General features: G+C 42.1%; 1 protein-coding gene across 1 annotated transcript in view; it reads left to right on the top strand.

The window, feature by feature from the left end:
- Nucleotides 1–12,532, top strand: part of LOC126101523 (proline-rich protein 36-like) — a 323,227-nt gene that overhangs the window by 171,063 nt on the left and 139,632 nt on the right. The window contains exon 3 of the mRNA XM_049912165.1: nucleotides 1,282–1,453. Within this exon, the coding sequence (XP_049768122.1) occupies nucleotides 1,282–1,453 (172 nt within the window). The remainder of the gene's footprint in view (nucleotides 1–1,281; nucleotides 1,454–12,532) is intronic.

Genomic DNA, 12,532 nt, shown 5'->3' with positions numbered 1-12,532 from the left:
ATTGGATTTTGTGTTTCACATATGCCATGCCGTCTCTGTGCGTCGTCTGCCGTGTGCAGTGTCTGGCGCAGCTTAACTTCGCATCGCACTCTGTCGGCGATCATTTCAGTAGCACGTCCTGCCCTCTGGGCAGTTGATGCGAGCAACAGGACAGAGAGCCACCTAGCGGATAACATAGGAACTACTTGAAAAACCTGCTCGCAAGGGAACGGACGATTTGTCTCGGAGCGGGTGAGTTCACCGCTCCCCCCACCCTCGGAACTCGCCCGCTCAACGCTCACCCCACCATCTCGACTCTAGCCAGAGCGTTGAGCAAAGCGACTCAGGTGTCACTCTGGTCTCTGCGGTCTTAGCTCATGCAGTAATACAGCTCGCGGCTCGACCTGCTCGACTCAGCGCCTCTGCATCGGAGTTCGTCCCCAATGGATATTGTTCTTCGTAGTAATACCGCTATGTATATTACATTATTATGTTATGTATACATCAATTGTTTTTATTTTACTTTTATTTGTTTAAACTGATTAGATTAGTTTCCTGATGACGCCTCTTACTATAGGATTTTTATTATGGACACTCGAATTTACACTTTAATTACGAGTGAACCGATAAACGTATCGCAAAATGTGATACACCAATATTTTCCTTGTTTTATTCTGCGTAAGGCTATATGCAGCACTTTCGTTTTACAGTCAAATTTATTTTTTTTTTTATTCTGGTACGGATTTAGCGATTTTAGGCGTCTTCGGAAGGAAACATTCACTTTAAAAATATATGGCTTGCGATGTATTTGTATGAGGTTAATGAAATTTTAATACATTATAGCCAAATATATTGTTAATGTAAATCTCAAGTTACAACATTTTCCGATCACCCAAAAAACCACGATAGTGCAAAATAAATCAATAATCAAAAACTTTGTCATATCGTGGAAATTTCAATAAACAATACAAAATTCTTACTCATTATCTATGTTACTTCAAAATAGGATCAAATAAGATCAAAATACAGGTATAGTACTGGAATAAACCAAGTTTAAAGGGCAATGTGCCTTCCATTTATTTTCTATTGTAATTGAGTGGTGAGTCATGAAAAAGAGCTAATTCATTTCAGGGAGTGAACAGTTCTGATCCAATCTCTGAAAAGAACAGTTTTGCCCATCTCTAGTAAAAACGTGGCGGCCACGGGCCGACTGGCCGCCCTGCCCCTGTACAGGCTCTGTTCTATACTCGGCTGTGCTCCAGCGCCCGCGCCTCACGGCCAGTGTTTGCCGCGGCTGCGCAGCTGTCGGGGTGCCCGTCGCCGCGCGCCTGCCGCCTGCACCGCGCCTCGCTCAGCAGCTCGGGCGCCTCCTCGGTGCGCCGCCTCATCGCCAGCGTCCGCTCGGCGCCGCCCGCGCTCGGCCCCGGCTACCCCAGGCGCCGCCTGCTGCGCAACCACGCCGCCCTCTGCCTCGGTGAGTCGGCCAGTGTCTGCCAGTGAACCCCAACACCGCCGGCGGGATTTTAGATGTAGTCCAGGGGGAGTTAATGATTATTTTGGTACAAGGTACCCGCAGTCTCCGCCACCTCATTACGTTTACTTTGATTTCTTACCCCACTTATCTTTGCATCTTTTCTGCACAGCACGACTCTGTAAGTGCACACTGTGTGACTTGTTTGGAACACCACGCTTGTATTCAATACTGGTCTGTTCCATTTTGTGTTAGTTTTATTGGAAATTGTAGTTTGCGTTAGACACTGACACACATACATCAAATCAGATATTTCCATATTTCGTGGATTACATTTTATGGGTTGTTTCACTGCGATGATTTTTTTTTAAACAACAAAGATAATTGGGGAATTAAATCGATTAAGACAAAATTATGGTGTTGCTCTGCAATGACCAACTGCACACAATAAGAGGTGATCCTCATCACAAGCCATTGTGTTTGTTTCTGTATGTCGTGGCCCCATGAACCGAGCATCTCCATCCTAGACACTTACTGGCCTCTGTTACAGCAAGACTGGAGATTTCCTTGATCTGCTCTATCCACCTCCTCGCTGTTACTCCCCTCGGTCCTTTGCACTCGATATTTCCATTTGTCACTATTTTATCTAGTTTTTCTCCATCCCTTCTCACAAAATAGCCAAACCGGTGGACACTTTTTCCTTGGCACGATAACAAACGTTCCTGGACACACTGAGCTGTTCTCTGCTGCCCTCCCTCTCTGTCCACCTCCCACCTTCCTTCTCTCCGTCCATTCCCTGTTCTGCGTCCATCCCCTCCTGCCCCTCCCTCTTTCCATCTGCTACTCCCCCTCTCTATCTCTGTCCACCTCATCCATCCCCCATTCTCCATCCATCCCCTCCTGCCCCATCCTCTGTCCATCTACTACCCCATCTCTCTCTGTCCACCTCCTCCATCCCCCTTTCTGCGTCCATCCCCTACTGCCACACCCTCAGTCCATCTGTTACCGCCCCCTCTCTCTCTGCCCACCTCATCCATCCCCCATTCTCCAACCATCACCTCCTGCCCCATCCTCTGTCCATCTACTACCCCCCCTCTCTCTCTGTCCACCTCATCCATCCCCCATTCTCCGTCCATCCCCTCCTGCCCCATCCTCTGTCCATCTACTACCCCCCTCTCTGTCTGTCCACCTCCTCCATCCTCATTCTGCGTCCAATCTCCTGCGCCACCCTCTGTCCATCTGCTACTCCCCCTTCTCGTCCACCTCCTCTGTCCCCCATTCTGCGTCCATCCCCTCCTGCCCCATGCTCTGTCCATCTGCTACCCCCCTCTCTCTCTGCCCACCTCCTCCATCCCCCATTCTACGTCCATCCCCTCCTGCCCCACCCTCTGTCCATCTGCTACTCCCCCCTCTCTCTCTGTCCATCTCCTCCATCCCCCATTCTGCGTCCATCCCCTCCTGCCCCATCCTCTGTTCATGTGCTACTCTCCCCTCTCTCTCTGTCTACCTCCTCTGACCCCTCTCTCTGTACATGTTCTTCTCTCACCCTTCTATGTGCGTCTCCTCTTCCCCGCCCCCTCCCCCTCTGTGTCCATCTCCTCCTCTCTTTGTCCATCTTGGGATATTTCGTTCAGTTTGGAAAAACTGAGTAAACTTTCTTCCAAGTCACTAAGAACTGTCGTTCCCAAATACTGGATAGGCTCCGTAGTAGCTGTACATTATGCAACAAATAGTGCGGAATAATCGATTAAACACACCCAATATTGTACAGGCATCACACACATATCAGCCAAAAAACATTTACAGAAATACAGTATGATAAAGATCGAAAGTCAAAGAGTAAATATTGTTCTTAATCCGAGTAATATTCTACAGACCAATAAGTATCTTCTACTACACACTTTCTCAGGGTTCAAGCTATCCCCTTACCAAATTTCATCAAAATAGCTTCAGCGAGATAGTAATAATAAATTTACACGTTATGCATAATGCGGCAATTTAGCACGCGTCACGATGTTTGTTTATGACATATTACGTGAAGTACAGTGATGTATTTTTATAGGAACGTTCAGTGGTATATGTAAACACTGTCTGCAAAATGTGTCGTGAAGACGGTTAGTAGTAAACAAGTAACAAATTAAAACGCCATGCCTGATGCGAGAATGAATAAGGAAAATGTAGTAACCGATAAACTTTTTTTTCCTTTCATTACTATGTGGAGGCGAGGGTGGTGGGGTGTCGGCAAGAAAAAGTTTCGTAAAGGTTTGAAGAAACACGTAAAGTTTATTGCAACTCACTAAGTGCTATGGCTATCAAATACTGAATGAATAAAATCTGGCTATTCATGCTTCGCCGTCTACACTTCATTTTCATCCCTACCGTTCCGCCTTTCATAGGCGAGTGGTTTTTATACCCCCAGCAATTCTTTGCAGACAGTAAATATAAGTATCAACTTTGGTTGAAATCGGTGCAGTTGTTTTGGAAATTTGTGGTAAGGTCTTATGGGACCAAACTGCTGTTATGCGGCTATATATGTTGCTACTTAATCTAACTTAAACTAACTTTACGCTATGGACAACACACTCACCCATGCCCGAGGGAGGACTCGAAGCTCTGACGGGAGCAGCCGGGTGCAGTTGTTTCGGAGGTGATGTGGAACGTATACAGACACATTTTTTTACCATATATATGAATATCTTTTTTTGGTGACCCGATTTTGGTGAAATATAGCCTATACGGTGTTCCTGGCTATGCTGAAGTTACCAGTGAAATCTCTATAAGAATCCGTCTAATAATTTTGAGGATTAGCGCGTTCCTCGACGGACAGACTGGAAAGTCTTAGTAAAGCTTTAAACCACGATATGTTTTTCCATTATCCGATTTTGGCGAACTGAAGCGTATGCTATGCCCCAAACTATACCCAAGTTACCTGCGAAAATCCGATGACAATTCATCTACTGCTTTTGGAGATTTGCGTGTTGAAAGACAAACTGACAGACACGACGGGTTTATACATTTATTATCAGTACTTTTTTAGCAAAAAGGAAGCATTCATACTAGAGGAATGTACCACCGTTTTAATAAGTGGTTTCTACTCTGCAATGAAGGAAAAAAGGGAATAAGAGCTCTAATTCACAGTCACGCTTAGGAGGATGAGAAAAATGAAGAGGATAAGAGTTTCCTAAGGCTTAAACCCGAAAAACGAGAACCTGGCTCCATGACTGATGCAGATCAGGAGCTAAAATACAAGGCAGAAAGAGCAGTGCACAGTTAACCAACAGGTAAAAAAGGACTTACGAAACAATATTTTGCCAGTCGTTAGCATAAAAAAGCATAAATGGTGCACAAAAACAGCAAAAGCGGTGATGTTGGAGACGACAGTGGTAAGTCATCTCTTATAATTCACCAAACATTAGCAACAGATATAGCCGCATAACATTAATTCAATCCAGCGATCATCCATGTTTAGGACAGGTAGACAGTGTGCTGAATATCAAATATAATAAAATGGCATGAAAAATATGAGTAAATACAAGCAAACAAAAAAATGGTTCAAATGGCTCTGAGCACTATGGGACTTAACATCTTAGGTCATCAGTCCCGTAGAACTTAGAACTACTTAAATCTAACTAACCTAAGGACATCACACACATCCATGCCCGAGGCAGGATTCGAACCTGCGACCGTAGCAGTCCCGCGTTTCCGGACTGCAGCGCCAGAACCGCACGGCCACCGCGGCCGGCACAAGCAAACAGAAGATACTCTGCAGAGATTGACTAGTCAAGAATATTATAAAACCACAAAATCATATAAAAGCAGGACTGACTGCCTTTGAAGTTGTTCCCATGTTTAAGAGCGACTGGTTCATTTCAACCTCAGGATGTTTGTTTGAGTTCAGGACCGTGCTTTAGTCAGACCTATCTCAAAAAAATATATGTGATTTTCTTCCAAGTACAACGTAATGGTCCTTATTTTGTACAAAGGTGCATTATCATGGTGATATAGACAACTGTGTAATCACAAATTGCCATCAGCATGGAAATCTCCTTGTCGAAAATATATTTACACCGTCATGAACCTGGAACTTAAAGCGTACAAAGTTGTAACTGCGCCTATCGAAGCTCTTTACTCACTCAAACTAAACCTGAAACGGATACATTCCGTGTTTGCTCGGTATCGTTGTCCACTAATTTAATTGCTTAGTTGGGTTGCTGCTCACTCGTGAATGAAGGCAGCGTGCCTGCAGAATTTCTGCATGCACGTTGAACACCGGCGGCTTAAGACGTAACGTAATTGTTACATACACTGGTAGAACCGCTTTTCCGCCCTCACAAATTGTTGCCGAAATTACTCTTTTGAGACTATAATAAACAGACGAGTTGGGGGATGGTGGCTAGAAACTAAATAATGTTATCAAGAATTTGACTATCATACTTTTGACTAACAACGTGTGTAGTCCTGTTACCAGCAAAACAAGTAGGGAAAGGATTGGTAAATACAGACATGTTTGATATCTGATTGAAGGACTACACGAATGACGTTAATCTCAGGCCTTCCCTTCCATTCCTTCACGAGATGAGTGTAATGCTCACAAGGCGGCAAAAATTTAACGTTAGTCAAAATACAACTAAAATCGTAACCCCTTACGTAAAGTAACTAAAGATTAACTTTGAACGAACTCCCATGCTGGAGTTAGTTCGTTTCTTTACATGTTAACATTAGGTCATAAGCGTATGCGAAAGCTAAGCGACAACGAAAAATACACAAATGCTAAGCTAGTCACCAGAATCATTTACCTCTATCTAGATATAGCTATGTCATGATTACCATTCGTGTGAATAACTTCGAAGCCCTTGAACTATCGGTTGAATGGATACACCTTGAGGCGTCAAAGAATTGTCAGCTTGGTAATGATCTGGAGAATAAAATTGTAGAGTGAGGCCTATTCATGAATACATACGAATCAGCTTCAAATGGATGTTATTCGGAGATGAAGAAGCTCGCACAGGGTAGTGTAGCACGGAGAGCTGCGTCAGACCACTGTGCGGGCTCAAGTCAACAACAACAATAATTTTCTGAATGATTTCGTAATGCCTTCAGCTGCCATTTTCTTTATTTCATGTACAGCAATTTCGGTGTTTGGTCATTTTCAGGTACGAGGGTGAGTCAAATGAAAATCTTAAATTTGTAATAACAAATCGAAATTTCGCGTCGTTATCCTGTAAGTTGGTAAGCGTGCTACAAACAGCGTGCAGAATGGCCTGTAGGTGGCAGTATAGTGCAATGCACACATACCGTCGCAGTATCAGTATAAAGATTGCCGCCCCAATTGCGACTTGCACCAGCGAAGAACAGTGTTCTGTTATTCGATTTTTGCGTAGTGAAGGTGTGAAAGAATGAAGGTTCAGTACGGTGATGCATGTTTGTCACAGCATGAAGTCTTTGAATGGAGTAGGAAGTTCGAAATTGGTGTGACTTCAGTGGAAGATGTTCCTCGTCCAGGTCAGGTACAACGAGTTAGTCATGGGTCGGCACACTACATTGTGCATGATGTGCTCCAGTTTCACCAAGTGTCTGCAAGATGGGTGCCTCGGCAGCTGACTCCTGAAATGAGAGAACGACGTGTTGATGTTTGTTAAGAACTTCTTCGGCGCTTTGAACGTGATGTCTTACTTGCAAGAATCGTTGTTGTTGTTGTTGTGGTCTTCACCCTGAGACTGGTTTGATGCAGCTCTCCATGCTAATCTATCCTGTGCAAGTTCTTTCATCTCCCAGTACCTACTGCAACCTACATCCTTCTGAATCTGCTTAGTGTATTCATCTCTTGGTCTCCCTCTACGATTTTTACCCTCCACGCTCTTCTCCAATGGTAAATTTGTGATCCCTTGATGCCTCAGAACATGTCCTACCAACCGATCCCTTCTTCTAGTCAAGTTGTGCCACAAACTTCTCTTCTCCCCAATCCTATTCAATACCTCCTCATTAGTTACGTGATCTACCCACCTAATCTTCAACATTTCGAAAGCTTCTATTATCTTCTTATCTAAACTATTTATTGTCCATGTTTCACTCCCATACATGGCTACACTCCACACAAATACTTTCAGAAACGACTTCCTGACACTTAAATCTATACTCAATGTTAACAAATTTCTCTTCTTCAGAAACGCTTTCGTTGCCATTGCCAGTCTACATTTTATATCCTCTCTACTTCCACCATCATCAGTTATTTTGCTCCCCAAATAGCAAAACTCCTTTGCTACTTTATGCGTCTCATTTCCTAATCTAATTCCCTCAGCATCACCCGACTTAATTCGACTACATTCCATTATTCTCGTTTTGCTTTTGTTGATGTTCATCTTATATCCTTCTTTCAAGACACTGTCCGTTCCGTTCAACTGCTCTTCCAAATCCTTTGCTGTCTCTGACAGAATTACAATGTCATATTTAAGGTTTTCATTTGACTCAGCCTCGTACCTAAAAGTTTTATATATTGGATACATTAGTGACACTTTGTTTGGCCATAGGAACAAGTCATACTGTAAAAATTCTAGGCCGTTTGTAACTTACTATGTGGATGATTCTTTAGTAGTATATTATGCGACGTACATCGTTGCTCCTATGACTGCATGTAATCGTCATAAAATGAATCAGAGAGGTTTTCTGCAATTTTAGGTGCATGCTACTTTCGAGCAGTTGTTGCAAAGCTCTTATATATTAGGTCTACCTTTTGACGTACTTAGCTCTAGGAAGATTATAATTATTTTACACACATTTGTTAATTAACGTATATATGTCTTTGTTCTCAATTATATTTAATTATCGTTCACCATTTGTGTAAATATGACTGTTTGTAATTTCTTTAAAGTTCTTTATTTGTTCTGTTGCTGTGGGATGGATAGACAGGTAGATATTCAGCGACCACAGGCCCTGCAGACCACGCTCTGCTTCCACAAACTGCTTCCATTCCTTCCTGTTTTGTGCCCGGTTCCTCCAGGTGTCTTCGATTCCCAGGGCTGCTAGGTCCTTCGCCAGGTCGTCCATCCAGCGCTGCCTTGGTCGTCCAGTGGGGCGTTTGGTGTTTGGTTTCCCCGCTAGTGCCATCTTCGCCTGTCTTCCGTCTGGCATACGGGCTACATGGCCCACCCATCGTATGCTTTTGCACTTTATATTCTGTGGGATAGTTGGTTGTCGCATCGGAAGGTAGATTTCCTCGTTTCTCTTCTTCCTCCATTCTCCGTTATATAAAACTGGTCCCCATATCTTCCTCATTACTCTTCTTTCAAATATTAATAGTTTTTCCCTTTCTCGCTTAGTCATGGTCCATGTTTCTGAACCGTACATTATTGCTGGGCTTATCACTGTGTTGTAGATTTTCATCTTAGTGTTCACTGAGATCGATTTAGAGCCGAGCGTCTCTCTGAGGGAATGCATGCATTTCATTCCCACTGCTATTCTTTCCATGATACCCATTTTTATGTTGTTGTCCGTGGTAAACCAAGATCCCAAGTATTTGGTGTACTCTCTTGAACCTCTTGCCATCTACCTCAAGAAATTCTTCCTGCTCTTGTCTTCTTCCCAATTGCATGAACTCTGTTTTGTGTTGATTCACTTTGAGTCCTACCTTCTGTGCATAATTGTCCATTTTCTGGTGCATTTTTCTCAACTCGTGCTTTGATTCACATAGTAGTACTATTTCATCTGCATATGCGAGACAACGGAAGTTACCGTCCATCTCTACTCCAGCCCACTCCTGTTGCCTACACTCTCTTATTACTTTCTCTAAGATGACGTTGAACAGAACACATGAAAGAGCATCACTTTGTCTGAGGCCTGTCTCAATCTCGAATGTTTCTGATGTGGCTCCTCGGAAACGTACTGCTGCCTTTGACCCTTCCATACAAGCTTGCACCATTCTCGCTAGCTTCTCAGGGATTCTGAAGCCACGCATTGCATTATATAGGTTATTCCTGTGGATGCTGTCATATGCACATTGAAAATCAACGAACAGGCTGTAGATATCTTTATCATATTCCCAGTGTTTTTCAAACTATTCTCTTAGTGTGAAAATGTGATCTATTGTCGATCGGTTTGGTCGAAAGCCAGCTTGGTACTCCTGTATGTTGTTCTCTATGAATGGTTGCAATTTTCTGAGGATAATGACGGACAGAACCTTATACGTTACATTCAACAAGCTGATTTCTCTGTAGTTACCGCATTCCACTTTGCTTCCCTTGTTGTATATTGGGCATATTATAAGCAATTTCCATTCTTCTGGCAGTGTCTCCTTCTCCCATATCAACTGGATCAGATTATATATCTCTAAGTGTAAGCTCTCATCTCCCTCCTTGATTAATTCTGATGTTATTCTGTCCTCCCCTGGGGCTTTGTTGTTTCTGAGTTCTCTGATTGTGATCTTCACGTCTTTTTCACTAATTTCCCATTCTTCGTCATCTTTCCTTTCCTCCGTAGTGTTTGCAGGTAATATTTCATCTTGGTCTGGGTAATTCAACAGTTCTGAGAAGTATTATTTCCATCTTTCTACAATTCTTTCCTTGTCACTTATCACGTTGCCGTTCTTATCTCTAATGAAATCCACGCTCCCGATTTTTTATGTATTGCAAGAATTGCCTTGAGTTCTTGTTTTGGCTCTCTGTCTCAACTTGGTCTAGCAAACTGGTTAGATATATTCTCTTCTCTACTCTCAGGATTCGCTTTGTCTCCCTTCTGATGTTGATAGAATGTTCCCTTCTCCCTGTCAGCTAGCCACTTCTCCCTCATCTTCCTTCTCTTTTCTGTAGCCTTCTGGCATGTTTTGTTGAACCATTTCCTCTTCTTCATTATCTTCTTTCTTCCCAAAATATCCTCCGCTACACTTAGTACCGTGGACTTTATTTCTTTCCACCTTTCCTCCACGTTCTCTCTTGGTTCCAAGCCTCTAGGACCTCAAAACGCTTTTTGATTCCTATATCATATTGTTCTTTAATGGCATTTTCTCGTAGTTTCTCAACATTCAAACCAGGTTCTAGTGTCTCCTTCTTCTTATGCATGTAGGTGAACATGAGTTTAAGCCTGCACAAATGAGGAAGTGGTCTGACGCACAGACGGCTCCTCTATACCACCTGACGTCCATGACTCTATCGCTATAGCGCTGGTCCATCAAGATGTGATTTATCTGGTTGGTGGTTCTTCCATCCGGTGAACACCATGTTCCCTTACGTATTCTCTTGTGTTCGAAGTAAGTCGAACTTCCTCTCAGGTTCTTTGAGATAGCTAAGTTGATCATCCTCTGACCATTCTCATTGGTCTCATCATGCAAACTGTGGCTTCCTATAGTTGGTATGTGGAATTCTTCTTTTCCTGCTTTTCCATTAAAATCTCCCTGCATTATCCTGATATTTCTAGTTGGTGTGCTCTCAACTGTTTTTTTCTAGTTGGGCATAGCTGTGGGAGCACATCATTTTTGAATAGTTATTACAAATAACTTATATGCAAAATCGATCATAGTATTCTAATGAAACAGTGCTGAAAGCTATGAAAATGGAGCAAAAATGTACATGGCATAATATACTACTAAAGAATCATCCATACAGTAAGTTACAAAGCGCCTAGTATATCTACAGATATGACGTTTTCCATGTCAAACTCACAAGTGTCACTAATATATCCAATATATTATGCTTCCGTTTTAGATACTTGAAAATGGCCTAAGGCCAAAATTGTACAATCGTACATGAAATAAACAGAATGGTAACTGAAGGTATCACAAAAAACATTCAAAAAATTCTTCACAGATGGAGACCCCTTCGCACTGAAAATTATAGAATAATAATAATAATAATAATAATAATATGTTTATATCAGTGTGTAGTACATTTATTTAACAAGAAATTGAAATACAGAGAAACCCGAAACCATACATACGAATTTTGAGAACTTCAGGTTGCATGCAATCAATTTAAGAACTATAGTAGCAACTTGGAAAACGTCGTAATTTACGCAGTTTAAAATGGAAATGACCATCCACCATTCCATCATTATTGTGATCTTTTCTTGCCTCTGGGAATCAAGAGGAGAATTTCTTATCACTCTGGCTGTCAACATGTCGCCCCCTCACTTCCGTTTCATTTTCATTGCTGTTAAATTTTCGCTTTCCACTCCAGTTTATTCTCTCGTACATTCCTTTGGTTGCTTGTGCCTTTTGGTGATTCCCAATATGCATCTCAGCATTATTCGCTAAGCAACCGTCAATTTGTGAACGAGTTACGCATCGCGAGTCCGTGTCTCACTGCATGAGGAAAAAGGGGTGATGCCCGGTGATCGTAAACATCAGAAATTTCGAATTCAGAACTTCATGTAATGCTTTGCTGTACTGATTATTTCTTTCCCTTCCAATTGAACTGCCCTAAATAGAAAAACTGATCAACTGATTCTATGGCTCCACTGTCCATTTGTACAATTTTATTTTCCATTTGTTGATTTTACATGACTAGTTTTGTTATAATTGATTTGTTATTCAAGTTGATCATTGTTGAATTTTATCCAGAGTCAAAAATTACTCTGTCTTGAGTAAAATTACGTTCTTTTGATACTTTACAAAAAATCTATTCCTTCTTCGATCTCTCCAGTTTTAAGATCTGAAACGTTCCTCTGTAGTCCGTGAGACGAGTGATTGGTACTGACAGTTCCGGCGGGCAGACGGCGCTGTTGCCGAACGTGGCTCACAGCACGCGGCGCCCTGTCTGCTACACGCATTCTCTAGCAGCAGAAATAAAAGCGAGACAAAATACAAGTCGTATTGGTACGCGTGAATTTATTTAAAGTTGATGCTTGAAATATATTAACTCGAAAACTGATAAGAGCTATTTAGTACAAGTATCTAAGATGCTGAAACATAATAAAGTTATTTGTTAAACTTCACAACTGAAACGAAAACTATTTTCGCAAGTTGTTGAACATTAGCAGTTTTGGTTTCCATTGTTAAGTTTAGCATTATTAATTTGTTCAAGCTACAGAATAATTGGTCAGTGTATAAAGAGTTATAATCTGAAGAAAGTACTCACAATATGATGATCTGGTTCT

This window comes from Schistocerca cancellata, chromosome 9, assembly GCF_023864275.1.
Source record: "Schistocerca cancellata isolate TAMUIC-IGC-003103 chromosome 9, iqSchCanc2.1, whole genome shotgun sequence".
Taxonomy (NCBI): Eukaryota; Metazoa; Arthropoda; class Insecta; order Orthoptera; family Acrididae; genus Schistocerca; species Schistocerca cancellata.
The sequence above is the reverse complement of the archived record's forward strand: the minus strand, read 5'-3'. Positions and strand labels throughout refer to the sequence as shown.